General features: G+C 43.2%; 1 protein-coding gene across 2 annotated transcripts; it reads left to right on the top strand.

Moving 5' to 3' along the window:
- The first annotated feature begins 721 nt into the window (after positions 1–721).
- tmtc4 (transmembrane O-mannosyltransferase targeting cadherins 4) lies at positions 722–27,207 on the top strand. Of its 2 annotated transcripts, XM_041199663.1 has the most exons (18): positions 722–844; positions 2,412–2,625; positions 4,987–5,102; positions 7,203–7,419; positions 8,224–8,311; positions 9,221–9,318; positions 9,437–9,529; positions 10,609–10,770; positions 12,175–12,377; positions 15,275–15,449; positions 15,570–15,701; positions 16,772–16,851; positions 16,963–17,070; positions 17,820–17,961; positions 19,081–19,195; positions 21,226–21,338; positions 23,216–23,285; positions 25,575–27,207. In XM_041199663.1, the coding sequence occupies exons 2-18, from the start codon at positions 2,464–2,466 to the stop codon at positions 25,715–25,717; spliced, it is 2,217 nt and encodes a 738-aa protein (XP_041055597.1). In that variant the 5' UTR covers positions 722–844; positions 2,412–2,463; the 3' UTR covers positions 25,718–27,207. The 2 variants fall into 2 exon arrangements, with proteins under 2 accessions (XP_041055597.1, XP_041055599.1); XM_041199665.1 differs by lacking the exon at positions 9,437–9,529.
- Positions 27,208–27,618: the final 411 nt, after the last annotated feature.

The raw sequence follows: 27,618 nt of genomic DNA, 5'->3' as shown, positions 1-27,618 counted from the left end.
CAGTGACAGTGAAGGAACGGCGATATATTTCCAAGTCATGGACACAGGACAAAGGAGGTGTTAATGGTAGCATTAAAGACTAACGAAGGTGCTGATAGTGGCATAAAGGTAAGATAGCAGAACGTGTTAACAGCTGAACAAGGGTCAGCACTCTGAAAGCACAACATAAAAACGAATGACAGATGGCCTTGTGTGTGGGGGTGGGGGGGGGCGGTGTGGTTGGGGGGGGATGGGATTAAAAAGGGGTCAATATGGAGGAGAGACTTCATGGTCTGAAGGTGTTGAACTGAATGTTAAGCCCAGAAGGCTGTAAAGTGCCTAATGGAAAATTGTCTTAAACTCTTCGTATCATATTTTCCTGAGCAGTTCCAAGTGGGAAGAAAATTTTGTTGATGTTGAGGTGAATACCTCATGTGAATGTAACATTTTTTTTAAATTTTGAAAAAAAAAGAAAAATTCAAAATTCTCCTAGATATTAAAAAAAAACTTTTAATGCACTTTTCACATTTGGGCTTTCCCTTCATGGGAGTAGGTGATTGTTTTTCTTTGGGGGGGTGGGGTTGCAGTTTCTGCAAAGTGTGGATTGGCTTCGACTTGCTGCACTTGGCACTTTGCTGGCGCTTTTGATTGACAGCTCAGGCATCCGGGGAGCGGGGCGGGTTTGGCGCATGCGCCGCTGCCGCCCCACCTCCCCATCTCCCCCCCCCACCCCGCGCGGCCGGAAGTGAGTCCCGCACCGAAAGGTGCCCCACCCGCCCAATGGGCGCCAGCGCTGTGTGTTCGCCTTTCGGTTCCGCCGTCTGGACAGCCGGTTCCGGAGCCTGCGGACAACCTTTCCTGGGAGGTAAAATAATTAAATAACTCAACTCAAATTTAAAATAAAATAACAGGAATAAGCTGGATTCCCCGGCCTTGCTGCCCTGTCAGGGTGGGGATCAGATGGGATTCCTCCCGCAGGCCTGGAAAAAAAAAAGTTTTGTGGGTTTATTTAGAAATTTGAAAGCGTTTCTTTCCCAATTTTAAGGGGTTAATTTCCAATTTAAAAGAGATTATTTTCCATTTAAAACATATTGTTTTCCAAATGAGTGGGGGGAGGGGTGTTTCCCCAATTTTAAGAGGTTTTTTTTTCGATTTAAACAGGTTATTTCTTAATTGAAAAAGTGTTAATTCCAATGAAAAAGGTGTGGAAATTAAACAGCAATAAGCTAAGCAAAGTCTTGCATTTCTATAACGCCTATTACCTCCTCAGGAAGGGGGAGGAAGGGTGGGGGGGGGGGGTCTCAAAGTGCTTTGCAGCCAATGTTGCATTCCAACTTTGCAGCAGCTACTTTTCAGGTGCAGTTCACTGTAGGAAATGCAGCATCCAGTTTGTCGGACACAGCGAAGACCGACAAACAGCAAAGTGAGAATGACCAGATAAATGATCCAGTGACGTTTGTCGAGGGATAAGTATTGGCCTAGGGACATGGGGGAGAATTCCCCTTCGCTTTTTGAATAGCGCCATGGGATCGTTGTCCACCTCACCTCGGTTTGATGTCCCTCCTGGAAGACGGCACCTCCCGACAGTGCAGCACTCACTCCGTACTGCACTGGGAGTGTCATCCTCGATTTTGTGTTCAAATCTCTGGAGTGGAACTTGAAATCACAGTTTTCTGGCACTGAGGTGAGAGTGCTACCAACTTGAGAAAGGCTGGAAGATTAATAAATTGTCAGTGCCGATCCCTTTGCACGTTCTGAGAGTGATAGATTTTTGTTGGGTAAGGGTATCAAGGGTTAGGGAACCAAGGCGGGTAGATGGAGTTAAGGTGCAGATTAGCAATGATCTCACTGAATGGCAGAATAGGATTGGCGCAGAATCGCCTCCTATTCCAACATTCTTTTGCCCTCCTGTCTCCCCTCGCCGGAGATTGGGGACCTATTGGGGTGCAGCTCGTGGGTGCTGGTCACGCTTAACAAACTATCCATTTTTCATGTGTGTGTGTGTCCAGATATTTGGAGATTGGAATTCTTTCATTGTGGCAGAATCTGGTAGCCAAGACTGATCATGGAAGTTGCTCCAGGATACTGCTGCAAGCAGAAATTCTGGTGAAAAATCATTTAAAAATAAAATTATTTTATTTACATTTTCTCTGAGCATTTTCCTTTATCATCTATAAAAATATTGGCGATTGAGGGTGGGGAGGGCAGTTTGACTGACAGTCAAACTCACCCAATCAGGTGGGAAGGAGTAGTGTTGTGATGATTGACAACATTTAATGTCACAGAACCTCCAGGATAATCAGAGTTGGCAGTTGTGCGTATCTGTTAAATCACGCATGTGGCCCCCATGATCTTTTTTTCCTGCCCCATCAAAATGATATTCCTGAAATTTTCCAGAAAAGGTTATCCAGACATTGTGCTTCCCTTCCTAGGTTATGGATAGGAGAATCCCAGATTTCCGGGTATGGTGGAAGGTTTAGCACGATGTTGCAGTCTGCATGGAGTTTGGACAACACTTTACCAGTGCCAAAGCTCCCTCAACATTGGGCAAGGGCTGTTATTGGTGCACTAGCCCTTCTGTGTTTTGGCATTAGTTACGATGGAGACTTTGTCTTTGATGATTCCGAAGCCATTATCAATAATAAGGTATGTAGTTTTGCATTTCAATTACCCAGGTGCTTAATGCAAACTAATTATTGTTGGATTCTTATAGAAAAGTGAAAGTAGTGAATGTAAAGTGCTGATAATGGTTCACACAATTTTACTCCAGTTTCACTCTAGAAAAGTTATACTACAATTGTATTGAATTTTGGTTACATCACACTTGGAGTACCCTAGTTGCCATGTTACCAAAAGGATGAAGAGACACTGGGAAGGTTCCAAAACAATTTTACAAGGACTGTACCGGAAATGTGAGCTTAGACCTATCGCGAGATAATGAACAGGCTGGATCGCTTTTGAAAGAAGAAAGCTGAATGGACGTCCCAATGGAGATCTTTAAGATAATGAAAAATTTTGATCGAGTGGATACAGAGAGAATGTTTCCAATTGTGGAGAAGAGCAAAACTAGAGGCCCTCAATATAAGAAACCGTGGCAGAATCAGACAGAGTCAGCATGGATTTACGAAAAAGAAATCATACTTGACAAATCTACTGGAACTTTTCGAGGATGTAACTAGTAGAGTTGATGGGGGGGAGCCAGTGGATGTAGTTTCACAGAATCACAGTGCAGAAGAGGCACTTTGGCCCATTGAATCTGCACCGACAATTTATTTGGACTTTCAGAAAGCTTTCGACAAAGTCCCACATAGGAGATTAGCGTGTAAAATTAAAGCGCTTGGGATTGGGGGTCATGTATTGAGATGGATAGAAAACTGGTTGGCAGACAGGAAACAAAGAGTAGGAATAAACAGGTCTTTTTCCAAATGGCAGGCAGTGATTAGTGGGGAACCGCAGGGATTGGTGCTGGGACCCCAGTTATTCACAATACATATTAATGATTTAGAAGAGGGAACTAAATGTAATATCTCCAAATTTGCAGATGACACAAAGGTGGGTGGGAGGGTGAGCTGTGAGGAGGATGCAGAGATGCTTCAGTGTGATTTGGGTAAAATGAGTGAGTGGACAAATGCATGGCATTTGCAGTATAATGTGGATAAATGAGAGGTTATCCTTTGATAGCAAAAACAGGAAGGCAGATTATTATCTGAATGGCTATAAATTGAGAAAGGGGAATGAGACCTGGGTGTCCTTGGACACCAGTTACTGAAGGTAAGCATGCAGGTACAGCAGGCAGTAAAGAAGGCAGATGGTATGTTGGCCTTCATAGCAAGAAGGTTCAAGTACAGGAGCAGGGATGTCTTGCTGCAATTATACAGGGACTTGGTGAGATCACACCTGGAATATTGTATGCAGTTTTGGCCTCCTTATCTGAGGAAGGATGTTCTTTCTATAGAGGGAGTGCAGCGAAGGTTTACCAAACTGATTCCTGGGATGGGGGTGCTAACATATGAGGAGAGATTGAGTCAGTTAGGATTATATTCACTGGAGTTCAGAAGAATGAGGAGGGGATCTCATAGAAACCTATAAAATTCTAACAGGACTAGACAGGGTAGATGCAGGAAGGATGTTCCCGACAGTGAGGGAGTCCAGAACCAGGGGTCACAGTCTGAGGATACGGGGTAGACCATTTAGGACTGAGATGAGGAGAAATTTCTTCACCCAGAGAGTGGTGAGCTGTGGATTTCGCTACCACAGAAAGTAGCTGAGGCCAAAACATTGTATGTTTTCAAGAAGGAGTTAGATATTGGGGTGAAAGGGATCAAAGGATATGGGGAGAAAGTGGGAGCAGGCTATTGAGTTGGATGATCAGCTGTGATCATAATGAATAGCAGAGCAGGCTCGAAGGGCTGAATGGCCTACTCCTGCTTCTGGTTTCTATATTTCTATGTAAGGTAGTCACCAAATCCAAAAGGGAATTCAGGAGAAACTTCTTTACCCAGAGTGTGGCAAGAATGTGGAACTCGATACCACAGGAAATGTTTGAGGTGAATATCATAGATGCAGTTAAGGGAAAGTTGGATACCACGTGTGAGAAAGAAATAGAAAGGTATATGGGTTTGTTGTCTTGTCATGTCGCTACACCTTCCCTCACTGCTGTTCCCCACAGGCCCAACCAGCCACTCAGTTATACTGCCACGAGTGGTAGAGGTAGGTTTAAAGAAGCGTCTTGAAGGACGAAAGGGTGGTGGAGAGGTTTAGAAGAGCTGGGGTCTTAGCCCAGCTAAAGGCACAGACCCCTACGGTGGTGTGATTAATACTGGGGGAACGCAAGAAGTGCAGTATTGAAAGAGCGTTGAGATCTCGAAGGAAGGTGGGCTTGGAGAAGGTCACAGAGCTAAGGGTGAGTGGGTCTTGGAATGAGTGTGGTAGAAAAGCAAGTCAAACATTTATCTAAAAATGAGAAACTTGCATCAATTAATTTCTGGCATTTCTTTCATTTGTCAGGATCTTAGACCAGAGACATCACTTAGCAACCTTTGGGAACATGACTTCTGGGGATCTAACCTGATCAGCAACACCAGTCATAAATCCTATCGACCATTCACAGTGCTTACATTCCGGTAAGACTGGGAGTTATTGTGAAAGGGTTTCGTTCTTTTTTATACTGTAATGTTTGCATGTTATATGCACCATGTGTCATTGAATATCCTCCTACCAGTAAGCACAACTTTATTTTAAGGCAGTGATTTTGGCTTTCTATAGATTTAACTTGATAGAAATAAATATATTCTCTCTCACATGAATTCTTGTATTTACAAAGCTTACAGTTATAATTTATGTCTTTAGTATTGGATTAACGGATCATGACTAAGGGTGAATGTAAGCATAGAAATCCTCAAAATATTCACAAGTGGTTGTTTACAGTTATGATCCCAGCTGATGCTACTATTGGACAAGTCAGATCTCAGGGTGAAATCTGACTTGATAGATCCTAACTTTTATTTTTTGTTAGAAACCTGGAGAGTGGTTACTGAACAGAGTCACAGGAGTCTGCTGATGAACTTTTAACAAAAGAATAAAAACATTTATTAGATAAGAAAAGATTAACCATATTACACTACTCCTTCATGCCAACCATACCTTTACAGATATATACAAATTTATACAGATAACGCAAGGTTCAAAATCTGTCTTATACTCTGATGTTCACAGTAAGTATACAGTCCACGTAAACCAACGGGTGAACTGCAGTCAGACACACCACTCTCCAAAACCAAGTTTCTATGGGTTTCTCATCAACCCACACCAGACGCTTGTTACACCCTGAGCCAACCGGTCTCAGTGGAGCTCTGTCTTTCTCACGAGGGTTTCCAATCTCCACGCTAGAAGAACTCTGAAGTCATTCCCCAACAATGCTTTCCCTCAGATGTCTTCAACAAGGAACCGCCTCCGGGGTTTCACTCTCTCTTTCCGGTGTTCTCTACATGCATTCAAGCTGCATCTTCCACGCACACACTCAGATACTCAGCTGTGCCAAGCAGAACACCACTGCTCCAGAGGTCCCAAGTAAGGAGTCACCAGCATTTGGCTGCCTCCTCAGATCTTCTAGCTTCTATCAAGCCCACCTTGTTCCACGTCTGCTCCCTGCAGCTCTGTCTTTTTAATTGGCAGCCTTTTCCTCTGCTCGTCACACTTAACTTCACTTACTAGGATTTGTTTCCGATTCTTGTCCTTGTCCCTAAGCTTGCCTGTCTTCTTGGGACCTCTTTCTGTCCCACTGCCTGGTCTTTGGGACTTTTTTTCTTTCTTTTGGGATCTGCCCCCTCTTCTGGCACTTACTGTGGAAGTGCCCTTCTAGGTCGCCTGACCTTTTCCAGCTGTTTCACTTTCTGCCTTGGTTTTCCTGTCTGTGCAGGCGGGCAGGAACAGTTTCCAACTGAAAATATGTAAGAAACAAACTGGGCATGTGTGCTGGGCTGTTTACTGGCCTGTCACCTCGGAAAATGCACTGACTGGGCGTGTGTGGCCAATTTGCAGCCGGCGCCTGCGCAGAGGCCTTCGGGCCCCAATCTCCCTTTTAAAAGGCAAATGTAATTTGTTTTTCTTTTTCCTTTGGGTTCATCGCATTACCCTTTTTAAGTACGTTCACTGTTTGGGTAAATGTGGCAGTCAGTTTGCAGCCAGCACGCTTCCACACAAAACAGATTAAATTAGTATTTAATGACTAAATGTGGGTTACCAGTTGCCAGCAAATTGTTAGGATTGTTTGATTTCATTAAAGTTATTCCCCTGACAAGTATAAGTTGCATGGTTGCATCAGTAAGATTGAGCAAGACCCTCATTTGCAATGTAAAGTGGCTAAAAGCTACCATTCTAGCACTGTGTGAATAAGTGCCATCTAATTGTGTGCATGACCTCTGTAGTTATAGTGCCGAGGGTGGAATAAATAAGGACATTCTTGTGGTTGCAGTTGAAGGTGTTTATTCTGATGGTGTGGATGATGGCATTGTTATCTAATAATGTGCAAAGACCAATTTTGTGACAGTGTTTGGTTTATTACAGAATATTGTCATCATGTGGGGTATTATCAGATATTACCACAAACCTTTCACCTAAATTATCTTATAGCAGCGCAGTGTAAATACAGAGCAGTACCCAATTTGTAGGCTCATTAAGTTTATGTTTAATTTTAGCTCTGCCTGTACCTTCACCTCTCTTAGGTTGAATTACCTGATAGCTGGAGGATTGCATCCAGTTGGATTCCACGTGGTCAACATTGCACTTCACAGCGTGATTTCTGTGATGACCCTCGATGTGTTCTCGGTGCTTCTCGGTGGTCTTGAGCATGATGAGAAAGGGAGGCTGATCAGCAGAGCACCCAAAGCGTCATTTCTAGCTGCACTGTTCTTTGCTGTGCATCCGATACACACAGAAAGTGTAAGTAAATTATCTCAAGGTGGATTTAAGGCTGCACGTAGGCTTGTGGGAGTTCAGTGAATATCATCACTTTAAATCAGCACTTCAGTACAATTTGTTTATGTCCACCTTTAGTATTGCACATTTCAGGCCAGCAGTTTGGTGATTTAAATAAGACAAGAGCCTAAATCTATCCCATCCAAGAGGAATAATAATTTTCCATTTACAATTACAACTTGCTTTTATGTAGCACCTTTAACATGATAAAACATTGAAAGGTGCTTTGCAGGAGTGTCATCAGACATTTTTTGACACTGAGCCATTTAGGAGCTATTAGGACAAACTTGGTCCAAGAGGTAAGATTTGAAAGAGCATCCTAAAGGAGGAGGGACAAGGGGAGTGATGTAGAGAGGGAATTTGAGAGCTTAGGGCCTCGGCAGCTGAAGGCTCATCCGCCAGTAGCAGAGGAAAGGAAGTCAGGGTTGCGCAAGAAGCTGGAATTGGAGGAGTGTGGAGATCATGGGGGATTGTAAGATGGGGAGGAGAAGGTTACAGTGATGGAGGGGAGAAGGCCAGGCAGGAACATGAACACAAGGATGGGAATTTTAAAATTAAAGCGTTGCTGCACTTGGAGCTTCTGTTGGTCAGCAAGTGCAGGTTGACAGAGTAATTTGGTGCAAGTTAGGAAACAGGCAGCAGAGTTTTTGATGAGCTGGTTTACAGAGGATAGCAGGCAGGAGGTCAGCCAGGAGAGTAGAAGCTGCATAAATCACCTTCAGACGGTGATGTTGGCACTTACTAGACTTTTTGCTTCTTGTCTTGCAGGTTGCTGGGATTGTTGGCAGGGCAGACCTCCTCTGTGCTCTATTCTTTCTATTGTCCTTTATCAGCTATTGTAAAGCCTTCAGAAAATGTATGTATAATTGTTCAAAGATTTTGTGTGTTTCTAGAATATGTGCATCACATAACAATAGCTAACTCGCTTGCACAGCGGTACCAGTGAAGTAAACGTTGGTGATCATTTTGAAATTAAAATCGGGCAGGAATCATGGAATGCCAGGAAATCCTGGCTATTACAACTCTTCAAGTATTAATATCCGTTAATAGAGAATAACATTGGCTAGGAAGCAAACATGCAACTTTTTGTTAAAGAAATGATATAAATGCCAGGTGTTTATTATAGCCATGCTCTTTTTATTTGTTCATGGGATGGGGGCATTACTGACAAGGCCAAAATTTATTGCCCATCCTTAATTGTCCTTGAGAAGGCGGTGGTGAGAAGGCCACCTTGAACTGCTACAGCCCTTGTGGTGTAGAAATGCCCACAGTGCTGTTAAGAGCTGGAGTTCCAGGATTTTGACCCAGTGACAGTGGGGAAAAAAACAGCGATATAGTTTCAAATCAGGATAGTGTGTGGCTTGGAGGAGAAATTGAAGGTAGTGGTGTTCCCATGTGCCTGCTGCCCTTGTCCTTCTAGGGTGGTGGTGGTCATGGGTTTGGAAGGTGCCGTTGAAGGAGCCTTGGTGAGTTCCTGCAGTGCATCTTGTAGATGGGACACGCTGCTGCTACTGTACGTTGGTGGTGGAGGGAGTGAATGTTTGTGGATGTGGTGCCAATTAAGCAGGCTGCTTTGTCCTGGACGGTGTCGAGCTTCTTGAGTGTTGTTGGAGCTGCACTCATCCAGGCAAGTGCAGAGTATTCCATCACACTCCTGACTTGTGCCTTGTAGATGGGCAGTTGTATCAGTAAGGTTGTTACTTTTGCAGTCGTGTAACCTATCATATAGCAATTGAGACCAATTATTGCCACGATTCTTTTTCAGATGATGCAGAAGGAGAGTTCTCCTTTTACTGGATCTTTGCCAGCTTGTTGCTTTGTGCAGTAGCGATGCTTTGCAAGGAACAGGGTATCACAGTGCTGGTGAGAAAATATTATCATTATTGAGTTGGGGAAATACATGTTCATGCTTTACTAACCTTCAGTGTGTTTAAGTTGCTGTTGAGAGTTTATTCATAGTTTTGTTTGTCTACACTCACAGGGTGTGAATGCAGTTTTTGATGCGCTTGTGATCTGTAAAATGGATATCCTGCAACTAGGCACTGCACTGTTACGAAAAGACAAAATGTCCGAGGTAAAACTGGCTTTGCAATATTACTCCCTTAGATTTACTTCCTATTTGATCCTGAGCTGAGTCTCTGCCCCTATTTGTTTTCACATTCCCCCATGGCCTTGCCCCCTCCCTATCTCTGTAATCTCCTCCAGTACCACAGTCCTCCTAGCTCTCTGCACTCCTCCAATTCTGGTCTCTTAAGCACCTCCAATTTTAGTTGCTCCACCATTAGTGGCTGGGCCTTTGGTTGCTTGGACCCTAAGCTCCGGAACTCTCCCTGTAAAACTCTCCGCTTCTCTGTGCTACAAATTCTGTGTAGCTTTGTTAAAAGAATGCACACCTTTTGTTTCTGAAAAAGAATCATGTTATAATAGCACGTTACTTGAGGGCTTCAATTTGTTTATGTGGAAAGAGAATTCATAATGTTTCATCAGCTGCTGAACCCGTCATTAATGCTTTTGTTACTGCCAGGCACAACGATTCCAACACACACTCTGGGCTGGTCTCCCGTATTTCACCTTCTGTAAACTTGTGGTCATCCAAAACTCCTCTACCCATGTCTCAACTCACAGAAAGTCCCGGTTCACCTATCACCCCTATCTTTGCTGCCCTCCACTGGCTCCTGGTCAAGCAATGTCTTGATTTTAAAATTCTCATCCTTGTTTTCAAATCCACCCCCCCCACCCCACCCCCGCCCCATAGCCTCACCCCTCTCTACCTCTGCAATCACCTCCAGTGCCACAGCGCTCTGAGATCGCTGCATTCCTCCAATCCTGGCCTCTTGTGCGTCGCTGATTTTAATCGCTGCATGGTGCCTTCAGCTGCTCTGGAATACCCCTCCCTAAACCTCTCTAACTTACTTTCCTCCTTTAAAGGCAGTGCTTAAGGACCGACCTCTTTGACCACGCTTTCTGTCATCTGACCTAACATCTCCTTGCGCGCGCTCGGTGTCACACTTTGTTTCATAATGCCGCTGTGAAGCACCTCGGGGCATTTCATTGCATTAAATGTGCTACGTAAATGTAAGTTGTTGTTGTTGTTGAAACATTTGCTGCGCTGGTTTCTTTTATTTTTCTGTTTCTTTCTTGCCTGGTCCTCAGACACCCCTACCATGGAAAAGAGGATTTTTTACCCGAATCCTGCTGGTGGCATCTGGTGGGACTGCCCTGCTGTATGGCCGCTGGCGGATCATGGGCACAGGGCCCCCAGCTTTCACTGAAGTGGATAACCCGGCATCGTTTGCAGACAGCGCTCTTGTGCGGGTGAGCTGGTGGTGCTGCCTTTGACAGTGGAAGCGCTCAGCATTTTTATAATCCAAAGTCAAATGGTTTACAAACAAATACCTTCAAATTTTAAATGTGTCTGTGTCGTGAAATGTATATTATATTACATCGAGCCTACAGCACAGAAAAGTCCCATTCGGCCCAACTGGCCCTTGCTGTGTTTATGTTCCACACCAACCTCCTCCCACCCCTCTTCATCTCACCCTCTCAGCATATCCTTCCCTTCTTTTCTCCCTCATGCTTATCTAGCTTCTCCCCGATTGTATGTAATTATCGCTTTTAATATACAGTAAATTTTAACAATTATACATTCCCTAACCCCCGTTGTCAGTATTTGTTACATTTCTCCATTTTTGGGAATGATTTTGATGTTGGGAGTTGTGCTAAATCTTTATTAAACACTGGCTTGGCCCCGGCTGGAGGATTATGTCCAATTCTGGGCATCGCACTTCAGGAAGGATGTCAAGGCCTTGGAGAGGGCGTGGAGGAGTTTGACCAGAATGCGCCCAGGGATGAGGGAATTCAGTTAATGTGGAGAGACTGGAGAAGCTGGGATTGTTCTCCTTGGAGCAGAGAAGGTTAAGGAGAGATTTAAAAGAGGCGTTCAAAACCATGGAGGGGTTTGATGGAGAAAATAAAGAGAAACTGTTACCATTGGCAGGAGGGTCAGTAACCAGAGGGGACAGATCTAAGGAAATTGGCAAAAAGCCCATGGGGGAAATTTTTTTACACAGCGAGTTGTCACAATCTGGAATGCGCTGCCTGAAAGAGCAGTAGAAGCAGATTCAGTAGTAACCTTCAAAAGGGAATTGGGTATAAACTTGAAAAGGAAAACATTTGCAGGGTTATGAGGAAAGAGCAGGGGTGGTGGAGCCAACCAGACATCAACTGCAAGCAGTCAGCAGGTACAATGGATGTGTAAACATTCGAGTTAGGAACAGGACTAGCCCATTTGCCCCTTCAAGCTTGCTGCTGCATTCAGTAAGATCATGACTGATCTGATTGTGGCTTCAACTCCACATTCCACCTACCCCCGAAAACCTTTGATTCCCTTGATGGGTGAAATGGCCTTCGCCTGTACTGTTTGATTCTATGATCTGTGTTGCTCATCGGTACCAATTGTCTGGATTTTCTGCACTCCCAACCACCACCAGTATTAGGATCATGAGATGTTACTCCTTGCAGGTTTTCCCAGTGTCACCCAATATATGAAACAAGAAGGAATGGCTTCAGACTTACACTGGACTATGTAGTTTTGTTTCTGATGTAAAATACATCAGTTGTACAACTGATCCTCAACCAGGTTATTCAGCACCACTTTTGTTGAAACAGATTAATATTTTTGTAAAAATCTAATTTTCTTATTTTATTTTGTTTTATCAGGCTATTAATTATAATTACTACTACTCTCTGAACACATGGTTATTAGTCTATCCCTGGTGGCTGTGCTTTGATTGGTCAATGGGCTGTTTACCTCTGATTAAGTCAATCAGTGACGTTAGAATATTTGCCCCTCTCGTACTTTGGTTCTTCCTTATCGGGATCGTATGTCAAGCTTTATGCTCCACAAACACAGATGAAAGAAGGTACAGTGTTTGGTTTTGATAAATATTTTGCCATTACCAGTTGCAAAGGAAGTGAAAACTTCTCTTAAGGGACTTGACAGGGTTGATGTTGGGAGGATGTTTCCACGTGGCTGGGGGGTCTAGAATTTGTGTCACTGACAGTGTACCCTCTAATTTTTATTTGTTGTGCAGAGTCTGTTTATTGCACTGCACGGCACATTCCAGATCACTGCAGATTTGAGAGAGACATTTAGCCACCGTCTCAGAATAAGGAGTTAACTACTTAGGACCAGGATAAGGAGAAATTTCTTCCCTCAGACATGTGTGAATTCTCTACCCTAGAAGGCTGTGGATGCTCAATTGTTGAGTATACTCAAGACTACGATTGGTAACTGTTTGGATAATATGGGGATAGAGCAGGAAGATGGAGCTAACGTAGAAGATCAGCCACAATCATGTTGAATGGTGGAGCAGGCAGGAGGGGCTGAATGGCCTCCTCCTGCTCTTATTTCCCATATTATGCTCTTTGTATGTCACAGAATCACACAGTGCAGAAGAGGCCCTTCGGCCCATTGGGTCTGCACCGACACATGAGAAACACGTGACCTACCTACCTAACCCCATTTACCAGCACTTGGCCCATAGCCTTGAATGTTATGATGTGCCAAGTGCTCATCCAGGTCCTTTTTAAAGGATGTGAGGCAACACGCCTCCACCACCCTCCCAGGCAGCGCATTCCAGACCGTCACCACCCTCTGGGTAAAAAAGTTTTACCTCCTGCCCCTCACCTTGAACTTATGTCCCTTTGTGACTGACCCTTCAACTAAGGGGAAACAGCTGCTCCCTATCCACCCTGTCCATGCCCCTCATAATCTTGTACACCTCGATCAGGTTGCCCCTCAGTCTTCTCTGCTCCAACGAAAACAACCCAAGTCTATCCAACTTCTCTTCATAACTTAAATGTTTCATCCCAGGCAACATCCTGGTGAATCTCCTCTGCACCCCCTCCAGTGCAATCACATCCTTCCTATAATGTGGCGACCAGAACTGCACACAGTACTCCAGCTGTGGCCTCACCAAGGCTCTATACAACTCCAACATGACCTCCCTACTGTCACTGAAACCTTATTATGTTGAGCGTGGTGATGAGATTCGAGAAGATATAATATTTTAAAATTCTTTTCTTAATTTATTTCCCTTTTTATTTTTTAAAAAGAGAAAATCCCAGCTGATGTGACTGGAGAAGGTGGGATTAATCTCTTTAAGGGGAGATTTAATAGAGGCGTTCAAATTTATGAAAAGTGTTGATAGAGTAAATAAGGAGAAACGGTTTCCACAGGCAGGAGAGTCGGTAACCAGAGAAAGGTAGTTTTAAGATAATTGACAAAACCAGAGGGGAGATGCGGAATTTTTTTGTTGTAACCAGTTGTTGTGATCTGGAATGCGCCGCCTGAAAGGGTGTGTGAAAACAAATTCAATAGTAACTTTCAAAAGGGCAATTGGATAAGTACTTGAAAAGGGAATATTCGCAGGTCCAAGAGGAGAGGGCGGTGAAGTGGGACTAATTAAATAGCTCTTTCAAAGAGCTGGCACAGGCACAATCAGCCAGATGGCCTCCATTGTACAATTTGCAGAGGAAGGGAAGGCAGGATGCCTGCTCTTAAGTCAAATGCTGGTGACATTCCTGAGCTAGTTACTGGGTAGTATGCGAGCACCCTGTATCGATTCATTTTTCGATCATCTTAGCGGTTTAAGCAAGTCTTCCAGGAGATGTAATTGAATGGAGAAATACTTTTGTGGGAGTTGGAGGGGGGAGGGGGAGGGGGGTGGGGGGAGCCGGGGATGATAATTTGAAAATAATCATCTTCCTGTTGACACAAATGCTGCCCTGTAGAAGATCCACCATATTGGATTTCATAGCCAAAGAATATCCACTTGTGGATGGCACAACTAATGTGTCCATTCCTGGATGACATTCATTGATTTGAATAGGAGTCAATATCCCTTTGAAAAAATAATTACATAGAATGTCCAGCACAGAGACAGGCCATTTAGCCCAAATGGTCCATGCCGGTGTTTATGCTCCACACAAGGCTCCTCCTATATCTCTTCATCCACCCTATCAATATATCCATCTATTCCTTTCTTCCCCCATGTGACTATCCAGCTTCCCCTTAAATACATCTGTATTGTTTACCTCAATCACTCCCTGTGCTAGCGAGTTCCACATTCTCACCACTCAGTAAAGAGGTTTCTCCTGAATTCCAATCCAATAATCTTCTATCATGTGTTAATCGAGCTTCTCTTTGAATGCATTTATGCTAGTTGCGTCAACTGCTACTTGTGGTAAAGAGCTCCTTATTGGATTTATTGGTGACTGACTTGTATTTATGACACTCTTTATAATATCGTCATTGAGGTACTGTTTGTGAGCTCAGTTTGGCCAGTGGCCCACTGATAGATTGTTGAGGGCGTACCTGTTAGATATGTACCTAAAGAGGCATTCTCTGACTGGACGTAAGACATTATTTTTTGTAAGTCAAAGCTCACTGAACCTTAGATAAAGGTAGATAATAGATGTTTTAAGAACAGTTGATTTTCTTACCCCTTGGTATCATTTCCCTTTATGAAATTTGTGACTCCAGTCATTAACTACTGAATGGTTTGTAAGGAAACCTTTGATTTGTTGCCATGCAACACCCAAAGCAAATGGTAAAAAAGTTTTGTTGTGTGTGTCCACGCGTGTGTGTATGTATGAGAGATGAATGGCAAATTTTATGGCAATTTGTATCTCTCTCCAAAGGGCTTATTAACTGAGTTTACATTTAACATGGCTAAAATCCATACTGTCATGTTAATCTGCTATTAGTTTTCTAAGCTGCAGACATGTGAATAGACGTGTTTTGGTACATTTACAGAATCCTTGCCTCTGGAATCACTCTTTTGATCATCCCGTTCCTTCCGGCATCGAACATTTTCTTCCGAGTAGGATTTGTGATTGCTGAGAGGGTGATATATCTCTCCAGTGCAGGTTACTGCCTGCTATTGTCTTATGCCATTTGTAATTTGTCGAGACAAGGCAGGAGATTCAAGGTAGGGCACACGTTTTTCACTTGTTCGTCCTTATGTTGACACGTGTAATCTTCTCAAATTACAGGCTTGACATGGATTCTGAACCTCAATTTTTAATTTTTGCTCTGTGATTTTCTTCAGAACTTCATCTCTGTTGCTGTGACGTTCTTGGTAATTCTGAATGTTATGCAATGTGTCAGGCGCAGTTCCCATTGGAGGACAGAGGAAGATCTTTTTACAAGCGCTTTGTCAGTTTGTCCCTTCAATGCCAAGGTAAGAAAATAGGTTTATTTGGGAGATAAAAAGAACTTAATGCAAATGTTCTTACATATTTATTTGGGTAAACCATAATAGAAAACAATTCTCTTATTTACTGATTAAATCATGAATGTTTTATGTAGCAGATTGAATTTAATTTGCTCAGCATTATAATTTTGACAATGTGCTGACCATGCAATAAAGGACTTGTATTTCTATAGCGCCTTTCACAATCGCAGGACTTCTGAAAGTGTTTTACAGACAATGAAATACTTTTCAAAGTGTAGTCAGTATTATGATGTAGGAAACACAACATCCATTTTGCGCCTGTCCAGCACATGCAAACAGCAAGGTGACGGTGACCAGATGATCTGTTTCTTCATGATGTTGGTGGATCTTGGCGCCCCATGTGGAGCACCCTTCCTGAGTGAGATCTACCAGCAAACATCCTCTTGATCAAGGAACGGGAAACACAGGAAGTCACTAACAAGTTCCTTGTGACAAACCCCCATCTGTCGAATGGCAGGTTTTGAACCACCACAGTGAGAGTGGTCCTTATTAAACAGGTTCAGGAAAGGCCAGGGTCTCTGTACAGCCAACCTACACTGCTGGGGCCTCAGCACAAACCCCTGATACACTTGTAGAAAGACACAAACAATGCTGCACATTACTGAGAAGTGTCCCGTCTGCAGAGTAAGTGGTGGTCTGTTCACCTTAAACTCAGCAAATGAGGAGGCTGTCGCTTGGCTTTGGGGATTTGCATTCGCTAAGTAATAAATAAATTGGTTGAGGGATAAATATTGGCCAGGACACCAGAGTGAACCCCCCTGCTCTTCTTCAAAATAGTGTCGGGGATCTTTTACTTCCAAACGAGGGGGCAGATGGGTTCTCGGTTTAACGTCTCGACCAAATGACAGTGCTGCATTGGAGTGTCAGCCTTGAATTTTTTTCTCATGCCACAACCATCTGACTCAGGTGAGAACGTTGCCAACAGAGTCACGACCGACACTGATAGTTGCTGTGTACTGGAGGGCATGATGTAGCCATTGTCGTTCAATACTGATGAAGCCTTTTCTTTTCTGCAGGTACACTACAATGTTGGCAAAAATCTAGCTGACCGAGGAAAAGAAATATCTGCCATCCAATATTATAGAGAAGCTGTTAGGTATTCACACACCTTGCTTCATTAGTTAGTAAGGTGCAAAGTTCACTCTTTAACTAGAAAGAACCTTAGATGCAATGGAAATTTCAGAAGCCTTTTTGTTTTACTTTTCAGACTCAATCCAAAATATGTCCATGCCATGAACAATCTGGGAAACATCTTAAAGGAAAGGAAGGAACTACATGAAGCAGAGAAGCTACTCTCCAGAGCTGTAGCCATTCAGTACGTCTCAATTTATGCTTAATTTTAATTAATTCACTTGTGAGGAGCAGACCAAAACTTGGGGTCATAAATATAAGACAGTCACTAAATAATCTGAAACGGAATTCACGAGAAACTTCTTTACCCAGAGAACAGAGAGAATACGGAACTCACTCACTGTTACCCCAGGAAGTGGTTAATGTACATAATATAAAGTGAAGCTAGGTAAACACACAAAGGAGAAAGGAATAGAAGATTATGTCTGAGTACTGGAGTGCCACCTGGATCACTGTGTGCAGTTTTGGTTTCCTCACCCAAGAACGGGAGAGAAGGAGTGCAACAAAGGTTCACTGGACTGATTCCTGGGATGAGGAAATTGTCCTATGAGGAGAGAATGAGTGGACTATTGGAATTCTGGACCCCAGGGAGCTGTGCATCTTCAACTTATGAGTGTATTCAAGTCAGTGATGGACAGATTTTGGGTCACTAGAGGAATCGAGGGATATAGGGATATCCCTCAGGAAGGTGTAGCTGGGGTAGATCAGCCATGACCTTACTGAATGGCGCACTCCAGCTCTTATTTCTTATGTTTTAGATAGAGTGACGTGTAGACGGGTGGACGGAGGCTGATGTGGAGCATAAACACCAGCATAGACCATTTGGGTCAAATGGCCTGTTTCTGTGCTGTAAGTTCTGTGCAATTGTGCTTAGCAGTGCATTGTTTTAAAAGCATGAGGATCTAATTTTCCCATTTGGTTCCCGATGCACAGACCTGATTTTGCTGCTGCCTGGATGAATCTTGGGATCGTACAGAACAGTTTGAGCAAATTTGAAGAGGCTGAAAGGAGTTACTGGACAGCAATAAAATACAGAAAAAAATATCCAGACTGCTACTACAATTTAGGACGTCTGGTAGGTCTGTATGAAATCTGCTGTTGGTCTGTCTGAATTTAAAAATGATAAAACACTCATATATTTGTCGGAAGTACAAACTGAAGTTATTCACATAGAAACAAGTTCTCTACTTGAGGAGGACTCCAAAGCTAAGGGCCATTAATATAACGAGCAAAATACTGCTGATGCTGGAAACTTGAATTAAAGACAGCAAATGCTAAAAATACTCAGCAGGTCAGGCAGCATCTGTGGATAGAGAAACAGAGTTAATACTGAAACATTAACTTTGTTCCTCTCTCCACAAATGCTGCCTCACCTGCTGAGTATTTCTCGCATTTTTCTATCCATAAATATAAGATCGTCACTAATAAATCCAATCGGGAATTCAAAAGAAACTTCTTTACCCAGAGAGTGGTGAGAATGTGGAACTCACTACCATAGGGTGTGGTTGAGGCAAATAGTAGAGATGCATTTAAGGGGAAGCTGCATAAACACATGAGGGAGAAAGTCGCAGAAGGACATGTTTATAAGGTGAGATGAAGTAGGGTGGGAGGAGGTTTGTATGAAACATAAACACTGTTAGGGACCAAATGGCCTGTTTCTGTGCTGTAAAATTCTATACGGAAATTGCTGATAAGTCCAGTGTGTGATCTGCAGACTCTGCAGTGCATGAAGGGTTGGGTAGATGGGCTGTTTGGAGGTTTGTGCACTACTTCACCTCTGCACATTCCTGACGCCATGTCTCAATGTGTTTGGTTCCTTCCCGAATGAACCTTCTCCATCTTCTTCACTCACGAGCCTGGCTCTCCCATGAGTCGACGGGGATTTTGACCTCTTCAGGGATGCCTTGAGGACATCCCTAAAGCATCTCCACTGTCCTCCTGGCAGTCTCCGGCCATGACTGAGTTCCGAGTGGTGCCGTTCAGGAGTCTGGTGTCAGGCATGTGAACGACATGTCCCGTCCAACGGAGCTGGATTGTGAGATTAGCGCCTTGATGCTGGGCAAGTTGACTTGGGAGAGGACTCTGCTGTTGGGCTGTCTGGAACTAACACTTTAGTGATAAAACGTTGCAAGAGCACAAACTTTGGGCAAATATTTTTCTGCCATCTGTTTTCTAATCTTTCCTTCCCTTTCAGTATGCAGACCTGCACCGTACTGTAGATGCTCTCAATGCATGGCAGAATGCTACTCTTCTCAAACCTAACCACAGTCTGGCTTGGAATAACTTGATCATATTACTTGATAACACAGGTAACAGGTTTTTAAAATATTTATTCATTCACAAGATGTGGCTGGGAAATTGATGATAGTCTCAGTAATGGTGACCATGAAACTATCTTTCAATCCCAGATTTTATTGAATTTAAACTCCATGGTGGTGGGATTCAAGTCTATGTCCCCAGAGCATTAGCCTGGGCCTCTGGATTACTAGTCCATGACATTATCACTGTGCCACCATTTCCCCACATGTGCCTTGGAACCAAATTTTATTTACACCCTTGTGGACATGCCTTGTGACATTATGCAGGGTTAAATCGCTATATAAATGCAAGTTCTTGTTGGGAAAGGGAGGAGTTTGGCTTGGCATGGTAAGGCGTGTTTACTGCTGTTTACATGGATCACTGAGGGATGCTTGTGTTGTCGATTCCTGAAGAGCAGGTGCGCCCAAAGGCAACCACAGTGTGGAACCTGCTGCATTGTGAAGTGGGAAAAATCTGGTACTAGTGGGTCTTCCTGTAGCAGATCATTGTGAGCCTGGTAAGTTTTCACTGCACTTATAACTGAGTGGGTGAGACTTTTATGTCAGAACCATAACAGGCATCTCTTCAAGGCTAATCGGAAAGAAAACTTGCATTTATATAGCACTGTTCACAACTTTAGGACATTCCAAAGTGCTTTATAGTCATATATACTTTTGAAGTGTAGATACTGTTGTAATGGAGGAAATGTGTCAGCCAATTTGCACACAGGAAACTCCCATAAGCAGCAGTGAGATAATGACCAGATAATCTGTTTTTAGTGATGTTGTTTGAGGGATAATGCATAATTTGGAGCATTACTCCTCTATTTGATATCACCATTTTAATCCTCTTCTGCATCAAATGTGCTGGAACATTGAGGGAGTTCTTCTGCATGTAGTTTCTATAAGTCAAGCAAAACATTCCATTTTAAAATGTAAATTCTTTTGGTACGTTCTCCTGCCAATGAATCACACAACTAAGAAGGAGGACCTTCACCCCGTCATGCCTGTGCTGGCTCTTTGAAAGAGATGTCCAATTAGTCCCACCCCATCCCCCTGCTCTTTCCCCATAGCCCTGTAAGGTTTTCCTTTTCAAGTTTGTATCCAATTCCCTTTGGAAAGTTACCACAGTATTAAATCTGCTTCCACTGTCTGTTCAGGGAGTGCATTCCAGCTCACAACAACTTGCTGTGTAAAAACATACCTCATCTCCCCCTGGCTTTTTTTTAATACTTATCTTAAATCTTTGGAAGCGATTTCTCCTGGTTTAGCCTATCAAGACCCTTTAGGTGCTGCAAACTGCAAATACCTTGGGATAGAGTTTCTGCTTTGGGGTGCAATCAGCAATCTAGTCACAAATTTTGCCCATTTCGAGAAGTGTTTTCTTTCGCCTCGAGTTTCATTTGCATATCGCCAAATACAAAATCTTCCTTGAACCTGCACAACCGTGCAGTGTTTTGATGCAATTTCATTTTTAGTTTTGCTTTAAAAGTTGTGTGATATATTCAGGAGTGGTAACCTGATGCTGTTTGACTCATGCATCTGAAAATGGGTTTACGAACAAAAAAATAAGCATTTTGTATCTGTGTGAGTTCACCCGCTGTGAGTAACCTGATCTTAAGTCCCTGAAACTGACTTTTAAAAAATATACAGAACAGTTTCCTAGTTAGATTGGGATAATTAGTCAGCTCCTTAGCAAATTTAATAAAATGTTAATTCAGAATCTTTCCTAATGTTCCTGTTGCTTGGATGCCAAAAGATCCAAGTTTAATTTTTGTAACCTCCTCGAAGGTCCACAATTGGTGGAAACTCTCTACAGCAATTCATTCACCCTGGGACGCTGAACGTTGTGGAAATTTGATTCATTGCTGAACATTATTCGCCTTTAGAATTCCACAATCTTATTCAGCGGTTTTGCCGATTTCGGGTGAATTGCACCCTAAAATAACCCCGGTGCAACCAAGCAGAAACCCTACCCTGTTTATAACTGCTGCAAATGACTGTTATTTCGATATCTAAACCAGTGTTGTTTTCATAACTAGGCAATTTAGCACAAGCTGAAGCAGTTGGAAAAGAAGCTCTAAAATTACTACCCAATGATCACACAATCATGTTTTCATTCGCAAATGTGCTCGGTAAATTGAAAAAGTACAAGGTGAGTTGTCACAAACTGGGAACTTTGTACGAGTTCCTCTCTTGAGTACATGAGGCAAAGTACTTTTAACTGTTTTCAAACCATGGTTCATATTTTAAATGGTGTCAGCCATTCTTGGTGGCTGTCACACTCATTGATGAGTCAGAAGGCTCAGGGATCAAGCCCCACCCCACCGACTTGAGCATAAAATCCAGGCTGACACTCTTGGTGCAGCACTGAGGGAGTGCTGTACTGTCGGGACTTGCCATCTTCCAGATAAGACGTGAAACTGAGGCCTCATCAGGTGGATGTAAAAGATCCCATGGCACTATTTCAAAGAACAGCGGAGGCAAGTTCTCCCCAGTGTCCTGGCCAATATTTACCCTTCAACCAACATCACTGCAAAAACAGGGGGCGGTATTCAGTGCCCGTCCCCATGGCAAATTTGGTGGCGGGAGGGCGGTGGTTGGGGGCCCTGCTGCTTTCCTGCCTTCACCCCGATCAAGTCCAGGGCAGGAAAGCCTGTGGATGGGGTATTAACCCAGTGGTGGGCAAGGGGCTCCCCATGCAAGAAGCACAACAAGAAACCGCGCGGTGTTGCTTGTGGGGATGTCCATGTTCAAAGGCCTGATCAAGGAACCTGGCATCACGGAGGGGGAGGCCTGATGAGAGCCATTCCCCTGCCCTTGCTGCTGACTCCCCTCTCTTGTGACCCCCACCCAGTGAACCTCTTCCTGCCATCACTTAGCTGTGGCCTGGGATCCAGAGGTGATACTAGACCTTTGGTGGGTGCCATATCGGCAGCAGCCACTGCTTCCCCGGTGATTCCCTCTGATTGGCCGGAACTCTCGGGGCGGGACTTCCAACTGTTGTTTAACCCCCCCCTTGATCCCGGGGCAAGCCCACTATGGTCCAGTTAAGTGCCTGACTGGTGCTTAATTTAGCAGGCATCCCGAAAAGGTCATTGTCATGTTGTTTGTGGGATCTTCCTGTGCGCAAATTGGTTGCCACATTTCTGACATTACATCAGCAATCACATTTCAGAAGTATTTGATTGGTTGTAAAGCACTTTGGGGACATCCTGTGATCATGATACAAGTTCTTCTTAAATAGTTCCCGTTTATTTCTCTTGATTTAACATAATCAGTGCTGAATGAATCATAACAACATGTTCTCAGCAATGTGACATCTTATACCCCATAACAACTGACAATGTGGTATGTCTGGAGGTACATTTGCAAAAAACTGGCAATGGTGTTTTGATTCTTGGTTTGTTCACGATGTCGCAAAGAGTTTTCAAGACAATGAAGCACTTTTTTGAAACGTAGTTACTGTTTAATGTAGGAAACGCAGCAGCCAATTTACACACAGCAAGATCCCACAAACAGCAATGTGATAATGACCAGATACTCCGTTATTGTGATTTTGTTTTGAGAGATAACTATTGGCCAGAACACTGAAGAATAACTCTCCTACTCTTCTTCAGGACAGTGTCATGGGCTCTTTTATATCCACCTGAGAGGGCAGACAGGGCCTCAGGTTTATCATCTCATCCAAAAGATGGTACCTCCAACAATGCAGCACTCCCTCAGTACTGCACAGAGTGTCAGCCTAGACTTTGTGCATAAGTATGTGTAGTGAGGCTTGAACTCTCAACCTGACTCAGAGGCAAGAGTGATACACACTGAACTACTGCTGACAGCAATTAGAAAGCACAAAAATACAGACTACAGACCTGTAACTAATAGAAGCAACAGAACTGCCTCACACAATGTTGCCACTTTACTCTTGATGAATCATTTGATCTAAGACCTTATTCTGTAGTTTTTCTTTCAAGTTAATAATGTTAAGATTTTACTTACAAACATATAAACTGTTAACTGCTTTTATACATACAGGAATCTGAAAATCTGTTTCTAAAAGCGCTTCAGATAAATCCTACCATAGCAAGCTATCATGGAAATTTAGGTAGGTGTCATTTTTCAGCAACTAAAGCCTTGAACATATTTCAGACTCTCTGCAGCTTTTAATCACAGAGCTATATATCTTCCCAGTATCACTATGTGGAGAATACTATTTTTCCTGTTAGCACCTAAAGTTTAAAGTTTTCTAACGTTCCTTGCAATTGCTTAAATGATAGCCAAATGCCAATGATTGTTATATTATTATTACAGATAAATCAACATTTCAGTGATCCCTGAAAGCAAATACGTTTTATAATGAAGACTTTACTATGCATCCAAAAAAGCAATTGTGCAAAATTATGACAGTGTCGTGCCTTCCTGCCTATTAAGAAACAAACTGAGGCTGCAGTTCTAACTTGCACCAAGTCTCATGTAACCCCTGTGTGCACTGACCTACATTGTCTCCTGGTCCAACAACGTCCCGATATTAAAATTCTCAGCCCTCCTGATCTCCGTAATCCCTTCCAACCCCACAATCCCCTGAGATCTCTGCACTCTTCCAATTCTGGCCTCTTGGACATCGCTGATTTTAATCACTCCACCATTGGGGGCCGTGCCTTCAGCTGCCTGGGCCCCAAGCTCTGGAAGTTTCTCTATATCTCTCTCTCCTCCTTTAAGATGCTCCTTAAAACCCACTTCTTTGACATGTGTTTGGTTCCCCCCTCCTGGTGCCTCCTTATGTAATTCATTGTCAAATTTTGTTTGATAATTCACGTGTGAAACAGCTTGGGGCATTTTACTATGTTAAAGGTGCTAAATAAATGCAAATTGGTATTGTGCAATGCGAGAGAGGTGTTAAGTGAAAGACATGTTTTTATTTAACACCTCTCATTGCACAATAACACCTTACATTTACGGCTACGTTTGTTACCAGTGCTGCACATGCGCTGTCCTGGTGTTTTACTCTGTTACGCCATTGCGAGCAACAGAGTAGGTAGCGCCAGGACCAAAGATGGCGCTGCTCATATCACCACAGCTGTGTTTTAAGCAGCGTCCTTTAATTCACAGTTGGAGCAGATTGGCCAACGGCGCCTGTCACTCATGGAGAGGGAGTGGGTTTTCCGGGATGGGGCCCCAGTCGGACTTGGGCCTCGGTCAGAGAGTTTGGTCTGAGTGGGAGTCAGGCAGGGGATTTGCAGAGGATTGGGGGGGGGGGAGCGGTGGATGAGGGGGAGGAAGATGGGGATCGTGAAATGTTTTAGGGAGCTTCACTGTGTCTCATACTGATATCATCATGTGTATGTGCACAATCCATCCAAACCTCTGTGCATGCGCACCAATGACATCACTGTGTATGTGCTTGATGATATTATTGACACATGCACAGAGGGGTACCGGCAGGCTGGGTGTAGCAGACTTTCATGATCGGATTTTCATGCACGCACAGGCCAGTGCGCAGGTGCAGATGACTATCGGCAGCCATCTTGCATTCGCAGGAGCCACAATGTGCATTTATATAACGCCTATAACATAGTAAAACATCCCGAGCTGCTTCACAGGGACGTTATCAAAGACATCAGGAGGTTATGCTGTACATTTTAACTATAGATTGATAACTGGAAGGTAGAATGGCTTTTACATTTAATAGAAACCTCAAGTAAAGTAACAGAACATCTGCATACCCATTAACATTGAACAGATGTGCTAAATACACAATGAAGCTCTCTTTATATTTACCCCATAGTACACCAAGCATAATCTCACGTGTAGTTTATACTGAATAATAGAATCATAAACACAGCAGGAGGCAATTTGGCCCATCATGCTTCTTTGAAAGAGCTATTCAATAGTCCTGCTCCCTCTTGCTCTTTCCCCTTAACCCTGCAGTTTTGTTTTCCTTTTTGACTATCCAATTTTCTTATTAAAGTTACTGTTGAATCAGCTTCCATTGCCCTTTCAGTCAACACATTTGAGATCATAACAGTTCTCTCCGAAATAAAATTCTCCTTATCCGCTGGATATTTTGTTTTTGCCAGCTCTGTCGAATTTGTGACCTTGGTTACCAAACCACCTAACGTGGAAAGAGTTTCTCCTTGTTTACCCTACAAAACTCTTCATAATTTTGAACAATTCAATTAAATCTCTTCTCAGAAGAGCAAGCTCAGCTTCTGCACTCATTAACAATCCTATGTCACAGAATCTTTACAGTGCAGAAGGAGGTGATTTGGACCATTCAGTCTGCACCGGCTCTCTGAAAGAGCATTCTACCTAGTCCTAGAACACCAAACCAGTCTTCAACCCAAATATATTTTAACCATGTTTGGGTAATAGAAAGTTTGTCCTCCTTCTGCAGCCGTACTTTACCATCGATGGGGCAGACTCGATCTGGCCAGTGAACGATACAAACTCGCTCTGAAGCTTGATCCAGCCTCTCCGGGGATTGCGGAGAACTACAGCTTGCTGAAGAAAAAATTTGAACAAGCCAGGAAAGGCTGATGGTGATGGGAGAAAGTTAAGGACTAGCAAGGGCTCACTGTTAGAAAATGGTGAACTGCAGCGCTGTTGAATTGGACTTGCACGTAAATCTCAGCACAAGCTAGCTATCCATCATGTTTGTACTGTGACGGTGCTAGTTCCCTATCATCTTAGTCCTGTTTCTCTGTACCCTTACTTAATTCCCTCTTAAATGTTACAGTTGTCTCATTTGCTGTAGACACTTGCACTGATACACTGGTTTGGAAAGCCTGGTCCAGTTCCACACATTAACAGACTCCATCAGTCTTGGAGCTGGGATGTCATTATCAGAATCTGATAAACCCCTCAACCCAGTGTTGCAAGTTGTGGAGTGGCATGAGCTTGGACCCAGACGTAAGAGAGGTAGAATACACAGGAAGAGGGTGAGGCCATTCAGCCCCTCAAACCTGTTCTGCCTTACAGCTAGATCATGGCTGACCTGTATCTTAACCCCATCTGCCCATCTTTGTTCCGTAACCTATAATACCCATACCCAACAAAAATCTATCAACCTCAGTTGAAATTTTCAGTTGACCTCTAGCATTAACAGCCTTTTGGGGGAGAGAGTTCCAATTACCATTCCCTCGTTGTGTGAAGAAGTGCTTCCTGACATCGCTGCTGAACCTCCCTGGCTCTAACTTTAAGGTTCTGTCCCCTTTGTTCTGGTCTCCTTGCACAGAGGAAATAGTTTCTCGCTCTCTCCGCCCTACCAATTCCATAAACATCTCCATCAGATCACTGTCTTCTAAACTAGAGGGAATACAAGTCCAGTACATGCAAGCTTCTCATAGTTTGATCCTTTTAGCTCTGGTAAATCTATGCTGTGTCCCCTCCAAGGTTAGTGTATCCTTTCTGAGGATAACTGAATGCAGTTATTCCAAATGGAGTCTAGCCAAAGCTTTATACATCTGTAGCATTGTATTCTTGACCACTTGAAATTAATGACCAATGTTCCATTAGCTCTTCCAATTTTTTTTGTGTGTATCTGCCAACTAGCTTCTTGTGACTTCCATACTTGGACCCCTAAATCTCTCTGCTCCTCCACAGTTAACTTCTCACCATTTAGACAACACTGCTCTATCTTTCTTGGGTCCAAATCAAATGACTTTGGTGACAGGAGAGAGTAGGGAGTGCCTGGCTTCTGTTGAGTTTGCCCAGTTTGTAACCTGTTTCGTGTGTCCATTGAGGAGAGGTGTGGAGAAATCACAGCATAATCCCTCTGCACCTTGGAAGATACTGAACAAAAACCTGCAACCTTTTCAATTTATGTTGAGGTATTTTTCATTGTTTGTAAATGTGTCTTCATTTGGATCACCTTGAGAATTGTCAAAATCAGGAGAGGACATATAAGCAAACGGAGTTTATATTGAAACTCAGTTGTCCAATGGGAACATTAATGGCATGTTTTGAATTGTACATATTTGAAGCTGTAAAGCATTTATATTGTCATTAAAATATGCTTTTACATCCAACCTTTATTCTATTTTATTAAATTAAATATTTGTAATGTGACAAATTTCAAGAGTAATGACTGGTGTCTACCTCACCTAGGACTGAACACAAATAAGCACCTCCCTTGTTAAAAATATGTAGAATTTACGACACAGGAACAGGCCATTTGGCCCAACTGGTCCATGCTGATGTTTACACTCTACACAAGCCTCCTCCCATTCTGACTTCATCTCGCCCAGTTGCCATCTCCTTCTATTCCTTTCTCCCTTGTGTTTGTTCAGTTTCCTCTTAAATGTGTATATACTATTCTCCTCAGCCATTCCTTGTGTTAGTGAGTTCCACATTCTGCCCACTCTCTGGGTAAAGAAGTTTCTCCTGAGCCCCCGATTGGATTTACTAGTGACTATTCTAATAATCTTCTCTGCATCTAC

The sequence above is a fragment of the Carcharodon carcharias genome, chromosome 11, assembly GCF_017639515.1.
Source record: "Carcharodon carcharias isolate sCarCar2 chromosome 11, sCarCar2.pri, whole genome shotgun sequence".
Classification (NCBI taxonomy): domain Eukaryota; kingdom Metazoa; phylum Chordata; class Chondrichthyes; order Lamniformes; family Lamnidae; genus Carcharodon; species Carcharodon carcharias.
Note: the sequence above shows the minus strand (reverse complement) of the source record. Positions and strands in the feature narration are given on the sequence as shown.